This window comes from Dicentrarchus labrax, unplaced genomic scaffold, assembly GCF_905237075.1.
Source record: "Dicentrarchus labrax unplaced genomic scaffold, dlabrax2021, whole genome shotgun sequence".
Lineage (NCBI taxonomy): Eukaryota > Metazoa > Chordata > Actinopteri > Moronidae > Dicentrarchus > Dicentrarchus labrax.
This window is the reverse complement of record NW_026136713.1, coordinates 11,140,461-11,165,943: the sequence shown is the minus strand read 5'-3', so window position 1 is coordinate 11,165,943 and position 25,483 is coordinate 11,140,461. Positions and strand designations below refer to the sequence as shown.

At 41.3% G+C, this 25,483-nt stretch overlaps 3 protein-coding genes across 3 annotated transcripts; all 3 read left to right on the top strand.

The window, feature by feature from the left end:
* Window positions 1-792: 792 nt before the first annotated feature.
* klb (klotho beta) lies at window positions 793-7,707 on the top strand. Its single transcript, XM_051419616.1, has 6 exons — window positions 793-2,070; window positions 3,608-4,121; window positions 4,223-4,491; window positions 4,605-4,861; window positions 4,992-5,923; window positions 6,421-7,707. The coding sequence occupies exons 1-6, from the start codon at window positions 1,306-1,308 to the stop codon at window positions 6,849-6,851; spliced, it is 3,168 nt and encodes a 1,055-aa protein (XP_051275576.1). The 5' UTR covers window positions 793-1,305; the 3' UTR covers window positions 6,852-7,707.
* A 569-nt stretch (window positions 7,708-8,276) lies between these two features.
* ube2ka (ubiquitin-conjugating enzyme E2Ka (UBC1 homolog, yeast)) lies at window positions 8,277-14,335 on the top strand. The gene is made up of 7 exons (XM_051419650.1): window positions 8,277-8,711; window positions 9,536-9,629; window positions 9,854-9,912; window positions 10,031-10,113; window positions 10,587-10,686; window positions 12,770-12,898; window positions 13,000-14,335. Exons 1-7 carry the CDS (start codon window positions 8,649-8,651, stop codon window positions 13,072-13,074), a joined length of 603 nt encoding a protein of 200 aa, XP_051275610.1. The 5' UTR covers window positions 8,277-8,648; the 3' UTR covers window positions 13,075-14,335.
* Window positions 14,336-18,031: 3,696 nt separating this feature from the next.
* On the top strand, window positions 18,032-24,937 carry LOC127374441 (neuronal acetylcholine receptor subunit alpha-9-II). The gene is made up of 6 exons (XM_051419728.1): window positions 18,032-18,296; window positions 18,976-19,121; window positions 20,163-20,317; window positions 20,958-21,138; window positions 21,290-21,641; window positions 22,257-24,937. The coding sequence occupies exons 1-6, from the start codon at window positions 18,248-18,250 to the stop codon at window positions 23,039-23,041; spliced, it is 1,668 nt and encodes a 555-aa protein (XP_051275688.1). The 5' UTR covers window positions 18,032-18,247; the 3' UTR covers window positions 23,042-24,937.
* Window positions 24,938-25,483: the final 546 nt, after the last annotated feature.

Sequence of the window (25,483 nt, the reverse complement as noted above, 5' to 3'; positions counted from 1 at the left end):
CTGTAGTTTTATAGCCACCATACTGAGGTCAGTCTGAGTGGTAGATGACCATTTCCCAACTCAATTAACTTAACTCCCACTAATGCCTTGAGGCAGTGTGTATCCTGGGCAACTACACTGTTTACTCTAGACGTCTATAGACACTGCCTTTAATGAAGGAGGATAAGGAAGGGTTTTTTTGATGGGCTTTGACCTGTTTCATTGTGATTGGGAGGCTTTATCAAATACAGTCACACCAACACATGCACACACACGCTTCCCAGCAATGTTTTTAGTCTAGCAGCACTGCTGTTTTCTTGGGTCACTGACTGTTACTCATGTGGCAAGTGGAGCTAAATTGAATAAGGTCATACAGGCTGGTGTCACTGTTCTCATCTGGCGTGGTTTGATCAAATCTGGGAAGATCACTGCGGAGGTGCTTAGCAGCTTCTGGCCATGAGACAACAGAGAACAACCTGTTTATTTTCAGTTTCAGGCTGCACTGCATCATGTCGTCCCCCCTTGTTTTTCATCTGAAATATCAAATGGACATGAACACAAAGATCACTTTTCACATTCCTATCTGATAGTCAACTCTCATACAGTATGTTTTTGTGTTAAACAGCAATGTTTACCAGAATTCACATTTCGATTCACATTTCTTTGCTGAATTCTTATTGGAAAAATGAAATCCATTAAATCAAATGTGAAATTTATTTGGGTTAACTTAGTTCAACAGGGGTGAAAAAAACACGCGATTGTGGGAATTAGACTGCAATGTGATCTACTTCTTAGTCATTGAACTAAGATCAGAGTACAAGCTAATTATTGACACAAGAAAGTTCTTTACAGCAATCAACAGCACGTTTAGGGCTGTGTGTGTATGTCCTCACAGCTCAGTAATATCCTCTTATCTGTTAATCCTCTCTTTTTCAGTGGTCTATTTTTTATATAATTGAAAGATTTGTGTTTTCTGAAATTACAGGTAAAAACAATTCACCGAAAACCTCTCAACAATATATTAATACAAGCCTGTGAGGATATGAGTCAACCTTTGTATGAACATTATGTGGTAGGGAGGGGCTGAGTGGGAGCACAAGTACACTGAGGGAGAGATAGGGAAGTCTGACCAGGTCAGATGGATACTACAGCACCTCGACGCTTCAGATGTTCCTTTCTCCTGGCTGTGATCACTCTCATCTGTCCTCCACCATCATGGATCTCTTGTGTGTCACAAGAGGATATATATTAAACAGAGCAATTGGTCGGACTGACACCACCTACCCTCTTCAAGTGGATTTCTGAAACAAGGTAGACTCTTTCAGTATGCTCAACCATCCTTCACCTCCCACACGTCAGTGCCTATTACTCTCCCTCTTCTTACTGGTGTGTGGTTGGAACAAGGCAGCCTGTTCTTTTGGGGAGGGCAGGAAGGTTTGGCAACAGCCCAAACCGGACCCTATCAGCAAGGACCAGTCTTTCCTTCATGGCAGCTTCCCCTCAGGATTCCTTTGGGGTTCGGGGACGTCTGCTTTCCAGACTGAGGGTGCCTGGGATCAGGAGGGGAAAGGCCCATCCATATGGGACCATTTCACCCACTCCCCTGTCAGTGGTAATTTGACAACCGATACTGCCGATGTGGCTAGTGACAGCTACACTCACTGGGAAGAAGATCTGGAGGCACTGGAGTATCTGGGTGTAAGATCCTACTCTTTCTCTCTCTCCTGGCCCAGGATCTTTCCTGATGGGAATGCCAGAGGTCAGCCAAATACAGCTGCTGTGGAACATTACGGCCGTCTCATAGAGAGGCTTCTGGAAAAGAAAATTGAGCCCATCGTCACTCTCTATCACTGGGACCTTCCACAAGTCCTTCAGGAGGACTATGGAGGCTGGAGAAATGACACAGTGGTGGGATTGTTTGAAGAGTATGCTGCCTTTTGTTTCCGGACATTTGGGAGTCGTGTTAGGTACTGGCTCACAATGCATAATCCATACCTGGTGGCTGTACAGGGGTATGGGACAGGTGTGCACGCTCCTGGAGAAGCAGGGGGTCCCGCTAACTCTCTCATTGTGGCCCACAACCTGATCAGGGTAAGTTAGACAGGGTCAGTTGATTAATCTGTAGATGAATATAGTGTGTACTCATATTGTGCTTAATCTGCCTGGCTGTAAATGACAGTAAATGAAGACACTGTCTGTAAACTTTGAACTGCAGCTCTATTCGTTTATGATTGTCAACGAATGTTTGCATCCTGCAGATGATTTTGAGGTCACAAGACCGTGAAGCAAACACAGACTACACCAGTGCTCAAATATTTTGTTGCAAATAAACTAAATCAATAAAGACTATGAAGTTTGATTTATTGGGTTGCAAGATATAACTGGTGCAGCCAAGTGCAAAGTGTTAATGCTCACTTTTTATTTTTATTTCCTTTATGTGTAGCTGATCATATTTTATTTGGACAGGTTTGTGATCAGTAAACAGGACACTTAAAGAGACATTGAGATCAAAGTCCACCACATCAGCACTTTTTTGCTGGACAGAAACCATGTGTCGCAGGAAGTCATGGAGATATGCCTCATTAATAATCACTTACGGTTATGCAGTGTAGCACAGATGTTATGTGTACAGCTAACATTGTGCAGATAGCATGAGCAAATAGTAATTCTCGGGTGCCTAATAGATTTTTATGATTACACTATTACATCCACTAAGCTGATTATGTTTGTTCCTTCTTTATATGTTAGTTAGCACAATATCTCAAGAAATGATGCACAACTTTGAATGACATTTTGTGGAAAATGAGCCCACATTATACGACGGAGTATTAGGGCCAGACTAAGAGAAAAAAAAATTAAATTTTTTTTGGGGAAATTACGAGAATAAAGTTGTAACATTACCAGAAAAAAGTCATAATATTACAAGAAAAAAAGTCGTTTTAATGAGAAAAAAGCTTCGATAGAGTTATCAAGATCTGACGTGACCAGCTCAACCAAACAGCAGCCTCAGCCTGAGCCCAGCAGCTGCTGTTTGTCTCAGTCGTACCGTATAGTCAACAGGTAAACTAACGTATATCATTATTTCTCTTAGTCTGGCCCTAATACTCCGTCGTAACATTAAGACAGGGGGGAAAGCAATTATTATTTTCTTATCAACAACTGAATTTACAGTACTTAAATAAATACAATCTGTTACAATGTTGTCTCTCACTCTGTCATTTAATGCAGACCCGGATCCAGATTTGTATTAAACATTTCTAAAGGTATCATTAAAATAACAAATTCAGAGGTTTGTGTAGCTATCAGCAGAGATAGGTACTCTGTGTGTGCTCTTGCAGTGTTTTAAAAGCATAACAGGCCACTTTGACTTCACAAGCACAGGTGTTACTATTAACATTAATGATGCTTCTGTTCCGTTCAAGTGACAGTGAGCCAGTGTGCACAATACCAGGACCCCAAAACGAAAGCTAAAAATTAAATTCTGCCATTATTAATGTTTTTTGCACCTGTGCTTTTCCTACTGTGACATGTCAAAATGTCTTCTTTGAAAAGGGTCTATTGTACTATTGTGATTGTGTTGTAGATACAGTACAGTCCATCATAACACTGTGTCTGCTGTAATTTCCAGGCACACGCTAAAGCATGGCATACCTACAACACCCACTTCCGTCCAGCTCAGAAGGGTAAAGTGTCCATTGTTTTGGGATCCCACTGGGTTGAACCTCAAAGAGGCCAAGCCACAGATGCTAATGTTGAACTTTGCCAGCAGTCAATAGAGGCTGTCCTTGGCTGGTTTGCCAACCCTATCTTTGGTCATGGGGACTACCCAGTCTCTTTAAAAATCAAGCATGGGGCCCTCTTGCCGACATTCTCTCCTGAAGAGAAGCTCTGGGTGCAGACAACAGCTGACTTTTTTGCTCTGTCCTTCGGGCCTAACAACCTCCGTCTTGGCCGGGGCCTGGTCCACTATGGGCAGACTGTAACCCCAGACCTGAGGCGCATACTGGGCTGGATAAAGCTAGAGTATGGAGATCCGAAGGTGCTAGTGGCTGAGGGAGGCTGGTTTTCTGAAGCCAGTGAGGGGAAGGAGGACACAGTGGCCATTTACCTGATGAAGAGGTTTATCAACCAGGTCCTGCAAGGTAAGAAATGAAAAGGACAACCAAATAAAATGTAGAAAATGTAATGAAGTCAGTAAAAAAAAAAATCCTTCCACTTGTTATTGCTGTGTTTTCTTTTATAGCTGTTAGGTTTGATGGTGTGCAGGTGTTTGGCTACTCTGCCTGGTCATTGGTGGATGGATTTGAGTGGAATTATGGCTTCACTGTGAGGAGAGGCCTTTTCTACATTGACTTCAGCCAACCAAACCGAACCAGGACCCCAAAAACCTCTGCTCAGTACTACAGGCGTGTTGTCACTGACAATGGTTTCCCCAGTGATGAAACCGCCAGAGAGCTCAAAGGCCGTTTCCCCTGTGACTTTCACTGGGGTATTGCTGACTCCACCTTACAGGTAAGAAGAAAGAGAGTTTGAGAGGACAAAAGAGGGATTTTACATAACAATAATATTTTTGTTATATTTACCCTGATTCCTATTCTTTTATGTCTTTTCTTTCACTATTTTAGGTCCACTTCTACCCTTTCTCACCACAGTTTACTGACCCCCATTTGTACAGCTGGAACCTCACAGGAGACGGATCATTGCGTCCAGTCCCAGGGGTGATGATGCACACCAGACGAGCCCAGTGCACTGACTACTTAGCTATCCGTGGTCATCTTCGCCTGTTTGTGTCCACTGGGGCATCTCACTACCGCTTTGCCCTAAACTGGTCTCTGATTTTACCCCAGGGAAACCTCTCTAATGTGAACACTGAAGCTCTGAGGTAGAAATACACAAACACACAAACATGGACTATCACTATTTAATTTCAATATCTGACTCAGTCTCTCTTTGTGTCTACACACATTAACTCCTGATGCTATAATCCTGTTTCACATTATTACATTTAAAAGGTACTACCGCTGTGTCCTGACTGAGCTCAAGAAGCTGGACCTGAAGGCTGTCGTTATTCTCTACCACCCCACAAAAAGAGTTCCAAATCTGGGCTTGCCTGGGCCATTGCATGCCTCTGGTGGTTGGCTCAACAGCAGCACCGTGGAGGCTTTTCAGGAATATGCAGCACTGTGCTACCAACAACTGGGGTCCTGGGTTCCATACTGGATCACCATCAATGAGCCAAACAGACTGGTAGATGTTTATTCCAGTGGGGAAGAGAGGCATCAGGCAGCTCATAATCTTCTTCTGGCTCATGGAAAAGCCTGGAGGCTGTATGAGAGGGAGCACTCCAGTCAACAGAGCGCGCTGGTATCCCTCGCATTACATGCTGACTGGGCCGAACCTGCAAACCCCTTCCTGGACTCGCATACAGCAGCAGCACAGAGATTCCTTTTGTTTGAACTTGGTCGTTTCCTAGACCCACTGCTGGGGAGTAGATATGAGGAGAAGCATAGCAAGGGGGACTACCCGCAAGAAATGAAGGCATACCTGGAGGAGAGATCTAGAGTAATGGGCCTCCCTGGATCTCCTCTTCCTAACTTTACTGAGACTGAGAGAGAAGAGCTGAGAGGGACATTGAGTTTTATTGCCCTGAACCATTTTACCACCCGTTTGGTCTCTCCATATCCCCACACACAGGCCAATTTTCAGCAGAAACAACCCCCTGATCATGATTGTTTGACACTTTCTGACCCCACCTGGCTCTCCTCAAGGCAGGGGCAGGCTCTTGTACCCTGGGGCCTACGGAAGATCCTGAACTGGGTGAACCAGAGATACGGAAGGGCCCTGCCTATCATCGTCACGGCCAGTGGCGTTGATGACCAGGCTCCAGTGGAGGACAAACTCAGGCAACACTTTCTCAGGCGTTATCTGCAGGAGGCCTTCAAAGGTGGGACATGCATTATTTAGGATCCTCCATCTCAATCACTCTGCCAATATGTAATGTTACCCTTCAATCCAATGCTCTGTGTGATTATTTTTTAGTAGGAACAAAATGCAGTGTTCAGGGTGTTGAGAGAAAGTGGCACAGCTCCACAGGTAATACAGGTTTTACGGTCATATTGCTTCCTACCATAAAACCCAGACTTTATGAGAAACCATGAAGATCATAAAAAGAGGAGTGGAGAGAAAAACAGTGTACAGTGACAGTGTTGATGAGCTCTGTGTTCATACTTTGCCCTTTATGGCCCTTAGCTAACGTGTATTTGCACTGGTGTTGTTTTCTAACATGGGTTCACCATTGGGCATGTATTCTTTACATTTGGTTGTTTTTTTAAATGTAAAATACATATATGTACGTATATCTGGGTGATTCATATTGTTTTGAGTCAAGGGTCGATGGGTGATTCTTATCTTACTTGCCTCCTTTATTCTATTTGTCTCCAGCTCGCCAACTAGATGGAGTCAACCTGCAGGGCTTCTACGTGTGGGAGCTGCAAGATCGACACGTCCCCCAGTTTGGCCTCTTTACCTCAGCCCGCCACCAATCCAAAGCCAAAGCCTCCATCACTGTCTACAGAAAAATCATCACTCATGGCGGTTTCCCTGGGGATAACACCACGCAGACCTGCAGGTTTAGTGACCTGCATGAACCTTGCTCTTTATGTGCATGGATGTTCAAGAACAAAGCGATGCTGGTGTTTGGAGGTTGCCTCCTGATAACAGCTGTAATGCTGGCAGGGCTTGTGATCTTTGTCATCGTCACCAAGAGAAATCAAACAAAAGGCAGGGGGAGGGGGGTGAACAGGAGGATGAGGAGGAGGAGGAGAAGAAGGGAAGGAGTTCCTGTATGCTCATGTCCACCTGTTAAGCGCTGACTGTAGAGACAATGACGCTGTAATGTAGCAGACAAACTGTGGATGGCTCATTGACAGAGAAGATCTATAATTGTGTCTGGTCCAGGATTGATTGTATCTGTGCTTTTAACAAATGTGTGATCAGTTTACCAACAATTACTGTCAAGAAAAAGTGTCACCATTAGTTTTACTGTAATAAAGGGTTATTTTGATGAAGGGCAATTAGTTAGTAAAAGCTATTTTATTAGTATGTATGTATTATGTTCTTTTACAAAAGCTGATAATTGATTATTTAAGCTCTATAAAGAAGACAAAATGCTAACCTAATGGCTTATCTTGCCTCAATTATGCAGAAAATATGTGAATGCCTTATTCTAATAATGAAATAAAGTTGGTCAGTGATGATTATATTGTGTAGTTCAGACTAAAGTGTAACTTTAATATAATATTTTATATGGTAAGTTCAGGTCAGATTTAATTGTGGATTGCGCCAATTTTTGTAAACACGTATTTTCAAGTGGTATCCACTTTACTCAAACACAAGAAGTGTTTCACAGTCACAGACTGTATGAATGTCCATGGGACAATGATGCCCCCTAGTGTCACAGTTTGAAGCTCTGAAGGAACAAAATGAAAGACGGAAGGCTTTTGATTAAAAAAATGGGAAGAATACCAAAAAGGTACCAATGTAAGCTCACGTGTTAGTGTCCAGCAGTGTCTGTGATTGTGGACCACTGAGATATTGCATTTCAGAAGCTGACATAGCTGTTGGTAGTGGCTCAGCCTACATTAGAGTACACCTGAGCATGTAACACACCTGGATGAGTTTTCTGTCTTAATTGTGCTTCTCTGAGGATTTAAATTTAATTTCAACTCATCGTTGTCCTTATTTGTCTTCAAAAGCATACACCCCATGATTTCCATCTTTGTATGTATTTGTGTATAAGAGAGACAGACACACCGGTTTAACTGGGATCATGAGATGAAAAGGAGTTCCTTGCTGCAGCAAATGAAAGTAACTGACTCTTAAAGGTTCACAAGACTGCATGTGATACATACTTTAGACTTGAGGGCTGCTTACTGTAACAGTGTTGCCCAACTTCCTTATTTTTTTAGTATAAATTAGTGTAAAATAAATAAATAAATAATAATGATCAAATGCAATCTATTAGTTATTGTGTGGAAAACCCCTGTTTACTCTCCAGGTTTGTTCTAAGATGCATTAAAATCTGATTTAAAACGACACACTGACCTTATTTTATTTTCAATATATATACAATTCATATGCACATTATAAGGTTTTAAAAGATTTTAACAACAACAACAACAACAACAATAATAATAATAATAATAATTGGAATAAATAAATTCATCACGAACCGAGCAGCCAATGGGAGAAGGCGCTCGGGATGGCAATACAGATCACATGACCTCCTCTCCTCCAGACTGCATGCAGTTTGGTATTAAAATGTTTTCAGTAGCACCAACCATTGTGTGGTTACACATTTGAGATGATAGATACACGCTGAGCTGGGTTTGTTTTTTTTTTTTTTGAGGGGCGATTTATACCAACCACATTGGCAACCAGGGACTGACGACACTGGCGGTGAACAACGTTGCAGCTGTTAATTTTTGAGGTTGTATCCACACACACACACACACACACACACACACACACACACACAAACAAAAACAAAAGACAAAAAAAAAAAAAAAGTGTGCAGAGAGAGCTACTGTAGAGACAGAGCGAGCTAGCTTAACGTCAGTGAGGTCGGACGGCGGCGAGGCCCCAACCGGACGGGAAACACGGGGGAAACCATGGCCAACATCGCAGTACAGAGGATAAAACGGGAATTCAAGGAGGTGCTCAAAAGCGAAGAGGTTGGTTGTCACGTTTTGCTAGCTAATGTTACTGTCCTCCTCCTCCTCCTCCTCCTCCTCCTCCTCCTCCTCACCCCACTCCCCCTTTTTTTTCTCTTTTGTGTGTGTTTTGTTTTTCCACCTTTTCTTTGACTAGCAGGGTTGAATCTGAATGACGCGTCGCTGCTCAGCTGTCAGCTTTCTAATCACCTAGCTGTTAGCTGTTAGCTGTTAGCTTGTAGCTAACTGTGTCAGACACGGCGCTGCATCCGGCTTTCACCAGTAGCTGCTAACGCTAGCTGTCCGTGTGTCACTATAGAGGAGGGGGTAGTTAAAGCCAAGGACGTTGCTGTTGTTGTTTGTTTTCTTTATATCAGGTTTTAGGGAGCATCGCCGGAAAACCTCGAGTTCACATTGCTAACGTAACTGGCTCGTTTACCATGCCCTGCTATGGTGACCATGCTAGCTGTGTTAGCAAAGAGTGATGTGTGTGTGTGTGTGTGTGTGTGTGTGTGTGTGTGTGTGTGTGTGTGAGTGCTGGAGGGGTTTGCACTCACTCTCGTCCTCCTGCATCTGCTTACATTCGTCTCACCTTTCACGTTAAAGCACCTCATTGTATGTAGATCTGTAAAACGTGTGCAACAAGTTGAGGTCAACTTTGGCTAATGCTGCGGTGTGAGGAGGAGGAGGAGGAGGAGGAGAGGGTTGGGTGGGTTTGGGTTGGGGTTGGGGGGGTGTCAACTTATGCTGCATTGGCATGTTTGAGTTTGACAGCAAGCTAGCTTAACACTTTTCAGTCTGCTGAAGTCAAAATGCTTCTTTTTGCCCTTTTTCACTCTTTTCAGACGAGCAAAAACCAGATAAAGGTGGATCTGGTGGATGAGAACTTCACAGAACTTAAGGGGGAGATAGCAGGGCCACCTGACACACCATATGAAGGTGAGGGGCTCATTTAGACACACTAACTTGTATGCATGGTTGCACAGTGTCGTTGTGTGATCACAGGAGTCACTGACAATGACTAACCAACTAACTATTTAACCCCTTTTAATAATGTAGATTAAACATCTTGCCTCTTAACAACCACTCTTTTTTTTTTTTTTTATTATTGCATGCTTGACACACAAGTCTTAAATAATTATTATACCTCTCATTTCTTCCAGGGGGTAGATATCAACTAGAAATTAAAATTCCAGAGACGTATCCATTCAATCCACCCAAGGTAGGGATTAATTACTGTTGTTGCTGCTGTTCTTTCTGGATATTTCCTAAAGAAATTTGCCATCACCGTGCAAATCTGCAAATGATTTTCTTTGTCTCGTTTTCAATTAATCTCTCAGGTGCGGTTTATCACAAAGATCTGGCATCCCAACATCAGCTCAGTCACAGGTGCAATATGTCTGGACATTCTCAAAGACCAGTGGTGAGTGACTGTGCGCCAGCATTCCTGACATTCTTCATCCATCATACATCCATCATGAAATACTTTCCTAGTAGTGTAAGTGTTTTCCCTACCACAGCCAGAGCCATTGCTAAGTTACTGTTCTAATGCCAACTTTAAAGCTGTGCACATACCACCAATATGCATTGATACAAACTCTAACCTTATTACAATACAATATAAAACATAGGTACAACAAAGTTAAATAGGTGAGTGAGCCTGGTGATGTGGAAAGCAGTTGTTGTTATCATTAATCCCAGTTTTTATAAACAATAAGTGTGCAGGCATATTTACGCCAAAGGTATTTTAACTAATTGGTCCAGTGTCATGTTGAGTGTTAAAAAGATACCTCCACTGCTCTTATGCAACAGTAGAAACCTTTGAGGTAACGCTGTCGGAGTAAAGTTGACGTCATTTTGGCGTTGCACTGAACGGTCACCTGTATGTTCTTTCAGGGCAGCAGCTATGACACTGAGGACGGTCCTCCTGTCACTACAAGCCTTACTGGCAGCCGCAGAACCAGATGATCCACAGGACGCAGTGGTAGCCAATCAGGTGGGTTTTGCATGTCTGTTTTATGTTTTTGATTTGTGTCTAATTTTTCAAGCAGAGCAACATATGGATATGGATAACTGTTTTACCGCCATCTGACACTAAATATCTTCAAGGAATTCTGTTGTGATTGTGATACAGCTCGAATGCTTCCTTGTTGTAACGGCTTCAGTTACAGTTATATGATACAATTTTCTGAACTGATTACACAAGCAGTTCCCAACTTATTATGACAGTTTAATAACTCTCATAACCTTAGCATTTAGAGTGATGTCCTGTTAATGTAACCCTGGTACGGTTGGGGACCTCTGTGTTTGACTGAGTAGAAAAATCCTCCAGTTGCTTGGACATGTCCACACTGCTAATGATTGTTCCTTGGACCCAAAATAATGTCACCTCAGTGGAAGAATTGGTCAAAAATATTGTGTTAATTGGTGTCAGTATGATGCAATGCTACTGTTGCACCTGCCAAGGCCAACTATTTACTACTTCCAGCTAGTGAATGGAGCTTGTTCATAGACTGCTATAGAGCTGGTTCAATTAATTGATTTGTCGATCGACACAAAATTAATCTGCAACTATTCTGATAATCAACTAATTTTTTTTAAGGCATTTTCCAGGCAGAAGTTCCCCAAATTTGTTAGTTCCGAGTTCTCAAATGTGAGATGTTGCCTGCTTCCCTTTCTTGGTCTTACATTATAGTAAATGGAATATCGTTGGGTTTTGAACTGTTGGTCGCGCAAAATAAGATGTTTGATTAAGTCACCTGGGGTTCAATGATATTGTGATGTGGATTTTTATGATTTATTGACAAAAAAAATAAATGTATTCCAAAGTTGTTGCCCCAGGCTGCTGTGAACGAGTGATTAGAGCAGGAAGGTCCTTTTGCTTTTTCTACCTCAAGACATGTTTGCCATAAGTTGACAATAGGAAGTACATGGACTGTATGACAGGGACCTAACCCTCACACATCTGCCCCTGTCAGCAGGATGTATCAAAATCCTGTGAATGGGTTTGGACAAAAACTAGTTGGACATTAAAGGATGATCCTTAGTAACCGTTATCTAATTTCTATACTGTTAGGTTTCTTTAATGCAACTCTGATGTTAATTGTCATGAAGTTTTTGTTTAGACGTTTATGTCAGGTTCACCTGTGTGTTGCCCTGGATTGTTACTCTACATGCTCTTATATAGGTGGATGTGTTATGCTTTTTCTGTGTTGCACATCAGTTAATTGTTGCATGTTAAGCAATCAGTGCAATACTAGTAAAGGGAAACTGTTGAGAAATGTATTTAGGCAGTAAGCTGTTTGCCCTACTCTACTGAACACATTATAACACCTACCTACTATCACCAATCCCTAGTGTAGTAACAGTCATCTATCGCTTACCAACCCACATCCCAATGAAACATACTTGAAGGAATGAAATAAGGTTAGATAATATTTAGTACAGTACAAGATGGTTTTTGTTTTGTAGCTGTCCGGTGATATTTTTAAACCCAGTTTACATTATTGAATGTTAAGCAGTTGGTCAGAGGCCCCAAAATGGTGAAGAAACCTGAGGCGGTTCAGGGTGGGTTGGAAGATGTCGGACCTTTTTAAAATTCTTTTTATAGCTGCATTGAAAACACTGCATTAACATTATGTGGTTATTCTGACACTTCGAAGTGAGTTGTTGAGTCCAAAACCTGAGACAAAGCTGTCATTTATTTCTTTTTTATTTACGTTACAGTTTAAATACTAACAATTTATGATGATTGGAAATCTGCATTACATTTAAAGAAATGCAAACACAGCGTAGAAACAGAACACTGGTTGCAGCTCTACTTGTTCCTCTGGCTCCGAATGTCTCAGCAGCTTTAAAATGTGCTGTGAATTATTTTATTGGCAGTCTGTTGTGGAGCAACATTTACAAAATATTTTATAGATGGTTCTTAAGTCCTCTACTGTTCTGCTTGAAGACACATATGTGCTGGGGGATCTAAACTAAGTAGAAAAGCACCATGTTTTAGCTGTTGACAGTGGTATGCTGAACCCCTTTCACACAAACCTGCTGTTGTTTTTCCACATTTGTTCATCACACAGTACAAGCAGAACCCAGAGATGTTCAAACAGACAGCGAGGCTCTGGTCTCATGTCTATGCAGGCGCTCCCGTCTCCAGTCCGGAGTACACACGCAAAATAGACAAACTCTGTGCCATGGGCTTTGAAAAAGTAAGACTCTCTTCCTCCTGCACTACTGTGCATTGCACTGCTGAATTCTGCTGCAAAGTTGAACTGAATGCTCTCTGAATGGTTTTTGTTTCTCTTCCCAGAATGCAGTAATAGTGGCGTTGTCGTCGAAATCCTGGGACGTGGAGACAGCGACAGAGCTACTGCTCAGTAACTGAATCTTGACACCCTCTTCATCTTCCTCTTGATCCCTATCTCTCCTCCTCACACAGTCACACCCTCTCTCCTCCAAATTCCTGCTGTCTCAAGGCGTCTTTTTCCCCTGTTGCACTCTGTTTCGCAGTGGACTCCTCACCTCCACGCTTCCCTTCTTCTCCACCCCTCTCCCTCCTTTATCCCCCTCTGTGTGGCATCTTGTCCTCCGCGCTCATCACCTCTGCTGTACCGCACTCCAGTTCGCTCTGTGAGCTCTTATCTCTGGTTTCTTTAAATCCATTCAACATTCCACTCCGTGCTACAATCAGAAGTTCAACCACATCCCCCCCCCTTTTGAAGCAAATGCCAGACTTAAGACCCCGCCCACGCCCACCAGTCTCCCAGCTCTCCTGGCTGTGTCCAAGAAGCGGCTGTGGCTTATCCTTGCCTATGCAGTGCATTTACTTTCATTTGTGAAAACCTTTTTGTAGGAGAGAGTTGAGCCGTTCTAGGAGGCTCTTTTGAACATGGTTATGATTTGTACACACTGTTGGGCTGCTTTTCTAAACAGGGATTGAGTCCTAGATATACCACATTTTTAAATTGATATCTCTTATAAAATGTTCTTGTGCTGTGTCCAACATCACTATGTTCACTCATCCTTATACAATAAACACTCAGTATTTTGGGGGTACTCTAAAATGAGTAGTAAATAGACATTTCTGGACTCTTCTGAATCATTATCTTGTTCCATCACTGGGGATTTTTTGGGGAACATCTTTCACTTTAGTAAATGTAGTGCATCAGATAGAAAATATGGAGTTATTCACCCGTAATTGGAAGAGTCTTATTCCCTGTTCTGGAAACCAGCTTATCAAGTGTCACTGAGGTGTTCACACAGTAGCCATACTCATTCTCATGCCACGTTTCCCCCTCTTCAACTGTCTGACGAGCCCAAAGCAGCAAACCCCAGCACCCAATCCCCACACTTGTTCTTGACATGGCTTACTTCACCTGTCCCCCACATTTTTTAAAACTTTTATTTGGTTTTGGCCTCCTGCAGGAATACATTTGGATTCTTGTTTTTAAACTGAAAGAACACAAAACAAACAAACAAACAAAAAAAAAAACATGTTCAGCTGTAACACAACTTGTCACCAAGTCTGGATGGAAATAGTTCAAAAACGAGTTTGAAAAATATTGCATCATCTTAACTACGCCAACAGATAAATATGTCAAAATGATTAATCTGTAAATAAAGATATTAAAGTCTGTGTAAATTAATCCGCACTCTGTCCTTTTATTGATGTGTCTTTGCAGCGTTGTGTGATTATTCTCTACTGGAATAATTTCCCACTGTCTAGGAAGCAAGCAACAACAAAAAACTACCTGACAACAATGTGACATTCTGTCCGTATATCGCAGCTAGCTTAAACTCAGTCACAATATTGATAAATAGAGAAACTGCTTATGCTTGTTAGTATTTACAATTCAATATGCAGGGTTTGATCAGTCTTGAAAAGTCTTGAAAGTTTGGAAAATGCTTAATTTTAACCGTTGCAGTCAAAGAGAGACCAGAAAATTCTCTCACTAGGTGTAGCAACTTCTCTGACCGTCTTCGCGACTTTTTGTAAAAAGCAACTAGCGGCAAATTTTGCGACTTATTCAGACTATGATGGAAAAGGGGTGAAATATATCTTAAGTATATTGTAATTCATTCCCATGCGTGGTGCTCTCTGCTGCAGTCTACTACCAACAGCAGCAGGGTCTCTCTCCTCTTGTGCAGTCAGTCGGTGTGGCGTATGGGGAACATTTGACCTCTCTCACTCTTTCTCTCTGGATCTCTGGAGCTTTGTAAATTTTAATTAATTAATTTATTTTTTTACTTCAAATATACAATTCCCCTATAGTGAGTTTGTGTATGGAACGTATTGCCGTATAACAATCAGAAACAGGTTTGCATTTGTACTGCAGTTTGCAGTGATGCATTTATCGATCAGTTAAACAAGGAACAGCAACTCAACCAATGACTAGAAGACTAATGGAAACAGATTGTGGCCAAACCCCCAGGAAAAAGGTTTTATTCAGATAAAAGTGGAAGGAACAACTAGCAGAACTTCCATGGCAGACCAGAGTTAAATGGTAAATGGACCTGTACAGCGCCTTTCTAGTCTTCCGACCACTCAAAGCGCTTTTACACTACGTGCCACATTCACCCTTTCACACACATTCACTCAGCGATGGCAAAGTCCATCGAACAGAAACTAACATTCATACACACTCACACACCGATGCACGGCATCGGGAGCAATTCGGGGTTCAGTATCTTGCTCAAGGATACTTCGACATGTGGCACCAGGAGCCGGGGATCGAACCCACAACCTTCCGATTAAGGAACGACCCGCTCTGCCTCTGAGCCACAGCCGCCCTTAGTTACTCAATGAAATAATGGGAGATGGGAGAGTTATTCAATTATAGTTATTATGTAGAATGGAAAATAAGGAACTTCAGTTTGGGACAATTGTTAAGTCTGGGACAGCCGAAAGTACAATTTAGGACAATTCTGGGACACTGAGGGAAAATATTTCAAACCTTGTTGGGAATATGCTTAAATTCATAAAATCTCCTCTAAACCAAAAATGTTTTAATTGAAATAAAACAATCCCCTCATCATATTTGTTTGCCTGGCTTGTTCACTCACCGTTCATGGGTAGATAAATCCTCTGTTAATCCCTCTGTAAATTAGCAAGCATTAAATACTAATGATCAAAACATACAGCATTAATAAGAACGGCTCATAAAATAAACAAAGTAACAATATACTTTGATTGCTGTGGGTGTAAAGGAATACTGTAAACTACGCATCTTTCACAATTGGATTTAGTAACAATTTAGATGATGATAAAGACTTCAAGGCTGGAAATGTTTGGTTTAGGTACCTAGAAAAGTGCTTGAATTTAAATCTTAAAAAGCTGTGAAAACCCTAGACTTGTATGTATAAGCCTGTTTGACTGTGCATTAATTTGAATAAAAACTAGGGTGAGACACTAGATTTACAGGACCAACTGAAATTAAACCTACAGGGAGTAACCTTGCCAGTGCAAACAGAGCTGGCAAGCCAATTTAGATGAAGAATGTGCATGCAGAAGAACAGACGATTGGATTATGTATATACTGGGAGTTTGCCCTTCTGTACATTTGTACTTTGGACTTGTACAGTAGCATTGCACTGCAGTTGCGTAAGGTTGTGCAAGCACTCTTTTTTTTTGTGCATTTAGAACCTCAGTGAGGAAGTGATACAGGCACTTAAAATGTTCAGATCACCTTTAGATAGTGGGCACAGTGAGGATGAGCACAACAACAGATGGCCTGCTTGGTAGCATGTTGTGCCATGTCGAACCTCTCCAAGAAACCCTGGCAGTAATCTGAACACCGCATACTCGCACCAAAACAGGAGAAAAGACGCCACTGATGAGTTTATGTGTCCTCATCAACAGCAGTGTGTGCTGTAGCTCCATCAAGGGATGTCAGTGACAATATCAGAGTGCATTTAACTTTACAGCAGTGCACCTGCTGCACGCTAAACCAGCCTCAGGTTTCCCAGGCATCCCGAGTGACAAAAGCTCATTTAGTATCCTTCCACTGGATGCTGGCATATCTCTCTAGTATATCTACCATCTGGAACTCCTCCAAGCATCCCAGCGCGGAGGACTGTTCGACATAGAGCTGAATACATGGGGGAAAAAAAGAGCACACTTCCTGGCTTATCTAATGCCACTGAGATAGTGACTTCTCTGCGCTGTTAAAACACGCTCAAAACAAATTAAGTTGCTTGATTATTAAAGTTTTAAAGGTTCTATAGTACTGACTCCTCCACAGCATATCTCCCTGGATACACGTTTCCAGTCATGCCACAATAGATTCATTTTGATTTTTGGACACATTGGAAAATAGAAATGACTCACACAGTATTGCTGTTGGGAATTATTTCATCTGTGATGTAACGGTGAGGTTATGGCCTTTTAGGGAAAAAAACCTTTATTATGGCAATACTGCTCCTAAATTGAATTTACTTTTGTGTGGTTTTGTCCGTTTAGATTAACATTTTTATAGTACTGCTGTAGGGCAGTATGTATTATTATTATTATTATTATTTTTAATGTTTAGCTAGTACTTTAATGAATCCATAAACCCTCCTGCGATGTTTGACTCCCATCTGTCTGCAAAAAGCCCCCATAGCATTTAAACCTGCCCCATTTAAACAATAGAGGATACATCTCGAATTGCAGATGGCATAATATCTTTGTTAAGAAAGAGATCTACGACCTTTTATTAATGAGTTTTGTCTACAACTCCCACTGGAGGGCCTAGAGAATCTAAATGTTTTAAATAGGCCTAGCTGAGTTTCTCTGATCAATAGTGTAAAATCCCTAAGGTATATATAGGCGTATAATTAATTAAAATTAAAAAATAAATTAAAATTGTGTTATTTCTTTTGAATAAAATGAATGTGCTTTTTCATTCATATCTGATGTTTACCTCATGTTTTTTTTCTGACTGGCCCTGACTGACCTGTACTTCCTGCGGTGCATCAGTATCTTCAGCAGAACATATGACTGGCATTCAGATTTAACTGTAAACAAAAACAATTTTTATTTATTTAATTATTTGCAACTTTTAAAGTAGAGAAGACAACTTGCAGACAGCTTTGCCGTCACTTTACAATTGCCGTCATGACTAGAGTTATTACTAATAATTTCTTTCCACATCTAAAGAACTTCCATAATATGAAGTTTTATGGTTTGTATGATGATTTTCCCGTCGTGTGTCCTCCATATGTCGTCGGAGGAAGCGTGCAGCCAGGTGGGCAGCAGGCGTTTGATTGACAGGTGAATAGCCCAGTGTGTGGTGAGGCGATGATTCGTGGGCATCCTGTTTCTCTCTGTCTGCTGCTGCGGCTATGTGATAGCTGGAGTTTTATTCCCTGTCTCAGTCAGCAGACATGCTGCCTCTCCTGCCAAGCGGTAAGAGCTGGCTTGACCGCGAGGACGTCCAGATGAAACGGTGTCCTGCTATCTGCACCTGAGTTCAACTGGGGTTGAACGGGCATCATGTAGGCCTGTTAGGGGAAGAAACTAAAGGACCGTTAGATTTCTGGTCGCAGTTAACTTTTATTTATCCTTGGGGTGTTCAGAAATGCTCAAGATGATTCCAATAATCTGTCTGGCGATGCTGCTTCCTGAAGGTGAGTCAGACGCTCCTGCATGCAGGCAAATGAAACGTCTGTGTGCAGTTGTTACTGAGTTAAAGACGTTGTGCTGGTTTAAACTTGTGCATACATGCTTTTCCTTTGGTTAAGACAGAAACCGCCGAGGTTTATCGGTCAACATTGCTGTGCGCGTAATTACGCACAAACCGCGGTGCCTTTCAGGTAAAGAGCAGTCACATTGATGTAAAATGTTGGCTTTCAGTCCAATACACCAAACAATTTAAAGAATATTTTGAAGGCAAACACATTTGTTTGAGAATGTATGAAATTTTTTTTTTATAAAGCCCTAAACTCCATGGACTTGGACCTCCATAGAGGGGGATTGTAATGGTTCAACAAAAAGGAACTAATTATAACTACAATCCTTTATCCTAATACAAATTAAAAACAAATGCATAGCATTTATGTCCTAAACAAGAATGGAATTAAGAAAATGAAATAATAAACAATCATAACTGTTTTAAGACTAACTGAAATGCATCATTTCAAACAATGTAAAGGAAAAATAATACTGTTTAACCAAGTGGGTTGTTCATGGTCTCCACATTTGTAGAATTATCTCAAAAGTTCTGGTAAATAAAACCACACTGAAAGCACAACAGTCGGTTTGTCAAAAACTTCAAAATGACTGATGATCACGTCTTTCCCCGTACAGTGGCTCACTCAGCGGAGGGTCACTATGCCCAGAAACTTCTGAATGATTTGATGGAAAATTATTCCAGCGCCCTGCGGCCTGTGGAGGACACAGACAGAGCCCTCAACGTCACCTTACAGATCACCCTCTCCCAGATCAAAGACATGGTGGGTACAAGCTCATCAGCAAGATCCCTCTAAATTCTTAAATGTTTATTATATGCACTGTTTGTATGGTTTAAGTGATCAAAATAAACCATATTTATTCAAACCAGCCAACAGCACTGTCCACAACTAAAACATTATCTTTACTAAACTGATTAAGTGAAATATCTGTAGAATTGTCTCGCCAATATTATAGCACCGCTTCAGATGAATCCATCATGCACACAAAGTTCTTATTAAAGAGGTCATGTTTGAATATTGTTTTGATGCCTAATATGTGACTATTTTCAGTATTTACTAAGAGCTCATTCCTCATTACAGAACCATAAACAAATCAATAATCAACATAAAATGTCTGATAAATTAGTCTTACTGCACTCCTGCGCTTAATCATTGCAAAGACAGCAGTCACCAAAGGAAGAGTTTGTAGGTGCTGATGTGTATGAATGACAGACCTCCTGCTGTACAGGTCGGGCCTACTGTTACTCTGGCTGGCTCAGGTTCCTGTTCAGGTTCAGTGCTGTGTCAACCCACAGTGAATTATCGCTTGGGTTGTGCACGTGTGTTTGGGCATGCGTGGTTGAAGGCAGGATACAGCTCTCGTACCGACTGTAATGTCTCTGTGGTACACCAGTCTGTCATATTTGAGAAGACAGGAGTCAGAGCCAGACGACAAATAAGTGTGTGCATTGGAGTGTCCTATTACTCAAAGCGTTTGTTTTCTTCGGTTTGGTGCTTCAGCGAAGCTCTGGCAGCGATACCAAAAGCACCCCCCACCTACCCACGTCTGCTCATCCACCTGATATTGACAGACAGGTCTGGATTTCAGTTGTCGTGATAATCTGAAGCGTATCTGCTCTCGTAATGCTCATAGAGAGTTAATGAGCAACAGAGAAATGAGGAGACCAAGAGGATCGCTCTTTAAGCTGCTGTTAGTATATATCCATTGTGTATGTGTGTGTCTGTTCTCACTTGTGTGATTATGACCTGTGTGTGTGTGTGTGTGTGTGTGTGTGTGTGTGTGTGTGTGTGTGTGTGATGAAGGATGAGAGGAACCAGGTGCTGATTGCCTACCTGTGGATCAGGCAGACGTGGAACGATGCATACCTCAAGTGGGATAAAGAGGACTATGACGGACTGGAGGTGATCCACATACCCAGCAGCCTGGTGTGGAGGCCTGACCTCGTCCTCTATAACAAGTACGCCAGTACGTCACACAAACACACACACACACACACACACACACACAATACTATAATTTTGGATCTTTCTGTTTCATAGGGTCGTGTGTGGCAATTTTAATCAAAACCTCTTTGTAGTAGAGTAGGAACACTGTGGCACTGCAGCATCGTCTTAAAAGACTGGTTCCTGCAAGCGGGAGGATTAGACACACATCCTTGGGAGCTAACCACTTCTGCAGCCTTACGAACATTACTCAAGGGTGCTTCAGTAATCTGAATAATTGTGAGATCATAATTATACTTTTACAGTAATAATCTTCTTAAATTATATGACTCTTTACAACTACAGAGTTACAAAGTTCTTTAGTTAACAAAGTACAATTTAAATATATTAAGAAAAATGTATTATAGAGGATTCAAATAAAAAGAAAACTTTGAATTCATACATAAGAGGGGTGGAAGGAACTTATTTTTTGGGGCTGTATTAGAGCGTAAAGGTGTGTTTAACAAACAGGCAATTCAGTGTCAAAAGCTTAAAAAAACCCACTTTTAACAATTTTTTTTTAACAATCTCCAGTTCTCATGCTAACTTCTGTAATAGACCATCTAGCCAAATAACACATGTGACAATTTGTGTCAACCTTTTCTCCTCCTCCAGGGCGGACGATGACTTCTCAGGGCCGATGGACACCAATGTGAGGCTGCGCTACAACGGAGAGATAACCTGGGATGCTCCTGCCATCACCAAGAGCTCCTGTGTGGTGGATGTCTCCTACTTCCCCTTTGACAGCCAGGAATGTAACCTGACTTTTGGTTCCTGGACCTACAATGGCAACCAGGTTTGTACATGTGCAATAAGGGGGTAACTGAGATTCTTGCTTTGATATATAGAGCTGTTCTTCTGTGGTCACATATATGTGTGTTTTTGCTGAATTTGTATTTTCTTGCGTGCCGCCTCTACACCTACTCATCCATTACTCTTAATTCCAGGTAGACATCATTATGGGCATGGACAGTGGCGATCTGTCAGACTTTGTAGAAAATGTGGAGTGGGAGTGCCACGGGATGCCGGCCACCAAGAATGTCATCATGTACGGCTGTTGCTCTGACCCGTATCCAGACATCACCTATACAGTGCTCCTGCAGCGCCGCTCCTCCTTTTACATCTTCAACCTCCTCCTCCCGTGCTTCCTCATCTCTTTCTTGGCTCCTCTGGGCTTCTACCTGCCTGCAGACTCTGGGGAGAAGGTTTCCCTCGGAGTGACGGTTCTTCTGGCTCTCACTGTGTTCCAGCTAATGGTGGCTGAGAGTATGCCTCCATCTGAGAGTGTGCCGCTCATAGGTAAGGAATAGGAGTGTGTTTGTTTGTTTACGATTGTGTTCAAGCCAACATGTATAGGAGTTTTATGTGATTATAGCGTCTTTAGGATTATTATACTTACCTAGGGGTGGCAATGTCAGCCCACTACTTTGGTCCAGTTTCTCAACAACTCTTGGATGGATTGTGTAAAGACACTGGAATTGTCCAAAGCTAATGTATCCTAATGAGCTAATGATTCCTTGAATTGACTTCTGCCATGAGACTGACATTTGTAGTTTGAATGAAAGCTTCCCTTCATATTTGTTGTTATAACTTTGGTGATCCTTTTATCTTACATATAGCACAATAATCATGTCAAAGTTTTAATTTGTCTGATATTTATGTCCAAATATGTATGTTCCAGCAGCCTTAGCTTTACTTGGTGTTTTGTTTAAATTAGCAGTTAGCATATTAACGCGTGAATCTGACATGATGAACATAGTCTCACTCTGATTGCAGCTATTCAGTGATGGCGTTCCACAAATGAAAATAAACAAATGTTGAGGAATTATAACAAAAGTCAGAAGTATCTATCTTTGTGAGAGTTCTAACAGCAAACTTCTCTCCTGTCTGTTTATGTACCTGTCTGTCACACAGGGAAGTACTATATTGCCACTATGACTATGGTAACAGCATCCACGTCTCTCACCATCTTCATCATGAACATCCACTTCTGTGGTGCAGAGGCCAAACCAGTCCCCCACTGGGCTAAAGTCCTCATCATTGACTACATGTCCAAGATTTTCTTTGTTTATGAGGTGGGCGAGAACTGTGCCTCTGCTTCCTCCTCCTCCTCTTCTTCGTCTTCTCACTTCCCCCAGGATGACATCCGTCACCAGCACCACATTCACGCAAATGGCAAACCAGGGAGCCACAGTAGCCGACAGGACTGGCAGAGTCACAAATACCCCAGACCTCAGACGCCCAAGCCGCAGCACCATCCCAGAGTGAAAGCGCAGCACCACATCACTAGAGAAGATAGGAGCCACCCCTCCAACTATGGACCCGGGAAATATGAAGGCTCTAATGGTAAAATCCCTACAGGTGATTGCTGTAAAGAAGATCAGAAAGTCCCCTGCTATCCTGAAGACCAAAAGCTTCCCTGCTGCCCTGATGAAAAAAAGCTTCCACCTCAAGGCCCTACAGTTACCTTTGGCCCCTGCGTGTTCTGTAGCCATGGCAGTGGCATCCCTGGTGCGGACACCAAGCTGGTGCGCAATGTTGAATATATCGCCAACTGTTTTCGAGAGCAGAGGGCCACTTGCGCCAAAGGGGCAGAATGGAAGAAGATCGCAAAGGTGATGGATAGATTCTTCATGTGGATCTTCTTCGTCATGGTTTTCCTCATGAGCATCCTCATCATTGGCAAGGCACCGCAGTGATGCTACGGGTTTTTATATATTTGACTCAGTGAACTTTTTTTTGTCAAATAAAAACATCCAAGGGACTATTTTGTGTTTTATAAACATGCTGTACGTTGAAAGATATATGGACTTTGTGGCTTTTTCTTTATTAATAATAACAGTATAGATTACAATGATTTATTTGAAAATAAATAAAATGTACTTTGCATTCATTGTTTTGGCCATGTACATGCAATGCTAAAACCCATGATTTCTTACACACTTGATAATTTAGCATCCTATACATAGCAACATTATATACATTGGTCTTCATCTAAAACCTAGCACAATGGGACAGACTTTAATAATGTATGTTGTCAATGTAGATAACTTCTAATGAAAGGGCGCAACAAATGATAGTTGTTCAATCATTGTTTTCTGATGGCGACCACTCTGCCTGCGTTTGTTTGCTTCCTATACAATCCCCACCATCTCTATTGATAGCATGTTGCAAATGTACAGTCTATTACCATCCCTGTCAAGTATATACAGGTACTTCATTATCTGACCCTTGAATACATGTAAGGGGATCTACTGTCAAGTTAAAATATGACCAGTGGAGACAGCACATGTCTTATTCACTAGTGTGAAATGGGATGCCTGGGGCTGAGAGTTACAGCGTCAGTCCACGCTCCGGATCTGCAGAATCATTTTTCTGTTCAAAATCATCCAGTGAATAGTTAATGAGCAAGCTTTGTTTGTAGCACAGCCAGGGCAGTGAGGATGTAAGGTAATATCAGGAGCATCAATTATGTAACACAACACACTCTGACACCCCCCTCTACCCAAAACCCCATACCTTGAACTTGGAAAGTCAAGTGAATGTGTGTGTACACACACATGAACAAGGTGGGAGAAAGAATAAATAACAATAGGGAAAGGAAGAAAACCTAAGATTGTTTCATTAATTTAGGTACTGTACTTAAGTAGAGTTTTACTTCAATTCCACTATATTTCTGAAGGAAATCTTATACTTTTTATAAAACACTTTTATACATTTATAAATATGATGTATTGCTATAGATTTATTACAGTTTTTCTGCATTGGTTTGGCTCATTTCTTGAAACAGAAATTACATTCTCAAAACAACATGGACAAACCTCCAAACCACTTGACAATTGTTCACAACAGAATTGTATTTCTCATTGATTTCATCACATTGCAAATGTATTACTACATCTTTGCAAATGATTAAGTACAGTTAGCCTACATTTAGCACAATTTCCATTTCATTCTATAAGTCATCACATGCACAATAGTCTGTTCAATCGTCAAAATTAGTCAACATAATCATATCAGCATAATACCATGAATACCATATACTGTATTTATTTACAGCACTGTAGGCTACATATAATTTTCCTTGTTTTTGTTTATGTATTTATATAACAGTATATTATGCTTTATACATTTTCTTTTTACTCTGATATGGAGATTACTTTATGTGTGTGAATAAAAATGGCTACCTTTCCTTGGCAGTGTGAGTGCAATGTGTGATGTCAAACCTTAGAGGCTACTCTTACCCTAAAATCCTGTTTTTTTATTTTTTCAGTTTTATACACAATTGTATTCTGTTAGCTTGACAAAAAAAGCTAGTACAGTAACCATTGTGAATGAAGGACTGGGCTAAGACTGAGAGGTGGACATGAGGGATATGGTCCTCTGCCATAGTGACAAAACATCTAAACATTTTGACTTCCAGTGCTCACACAATGCCAAAGGGACGATGCATTTTGAAGGTACTGACTATTTATATGAGAAAGAAATTTAGTTTTGACACGAGTGAACTGTTTTGGGAGAGATATGCACTTTTGCAAGTGAGCTATGGTGTTGTGCTGAACTGACTGTTTTGCCAAATGATCTTAGAGTTTTGAGAATGTAATTTCTGTTTCGAGAAATGAGCCAAACCAATGGAGAAAAACTGTAACCAAACTATATAAGATATATAGTAGATAGATCAATAGACAGACAGATAGACAGACAGACAGACAGACAGACAGACAGACAGATAGATATATAGTAGATAGATCAATAGACAGACAGACAGACAGACAGACAGACAGACAGACAGATAAATAGTAGACAGACAGACAGACAGACAGACAGACAGATGAATGTTAACAAATCCAATAAAAAGACCAAAATAACAATGTGCTTTTCTGTTACAATACTAAATCTGTAAAAACTGGTCATAAGTATATCCCTTTGTCTTTATATGAAAAAGCCAAAGTAATTTCCTAAACCATCTGGGTACTGTAGTTTCTGGCAAATGTATCTCAAACAGTGTGTTCTTTGGAGACTATTTTCAGCGGTGGATTTGGTGTGCTAGTATTTATGGCAGCGGGATTTGTGTATTTGGGATTGACTCAAAATAAACTGAAGTGCTCATGTTCATTGTGATGAAGCAATATGTCACACAG

Excerpts from the sequence above, each read along its gene's own strand:
- klb (XM_051419616.1), top strand. The coding sequence starts at position 1,306 with ATGCTCAACCATCCTTCACCTCCCACACGTCAGTGCCTATTACTCTCC. Across the intron at positions 4,492-4,604 it reads TTGCTGACTCCACCTTACAG|GTCCACTTCTACCCTTTCTC; the intron begins GTAAGAAGAAAG and ends TCACTATTTTAG. Across the intron at positions 4,862-4,991 it reads GTGAACACTGAAGCTCTGAG|GTACTACCGCTGTGTCCTGA; the intron begins GTAGAAATACAC and ends TACATTTAAAAG.
- ube2ka (XM_051419650.1), top strand. The coding sequence starts at position 8,649 with ATGGCCAACATCGCAGTACAGAGGATAAAACGGGAATTCAAGGAGGTG. Across the intron at positions 9,913-10,030 it reads ATCCATTCAATCCACCCAAG|GTGCGGTTTATCACAAAGAT; the intron begins GTAGGGATTAAT and ends TTAATCTCTCAG. Across the intron at positions 12,899-12,999 it reads GTGCCATGGGCTTTGAAAAA|AATGCAGTAATAGTGGCGTT; the intron begins GTAAGACTCTCT and ends TTCTCTTCCCAG.
- LOC127374441 (XM_051419728.1), top strand. The coding sequence starts at position 18,248 with ATGCTCAAGATGATTCCAATAATCTGTCTGGCGATGCTGCTTCCTGAA. Across the intron at positions 20,318-20,957 it reads GACCTCGTCCTCTATAACAA|GGCGGACGATGACTTCTCAG; the intron begins GTACGCCAGTAC and ends CTCCTCCTCCAG. Across the intron at positions 21,139-21,289 it reads GGACCTACAATGGCAACCAG|GTAGACATCATTATGGGCAT; the intron begins GTTTGTACATGT and ends TCTTAATTCCAG.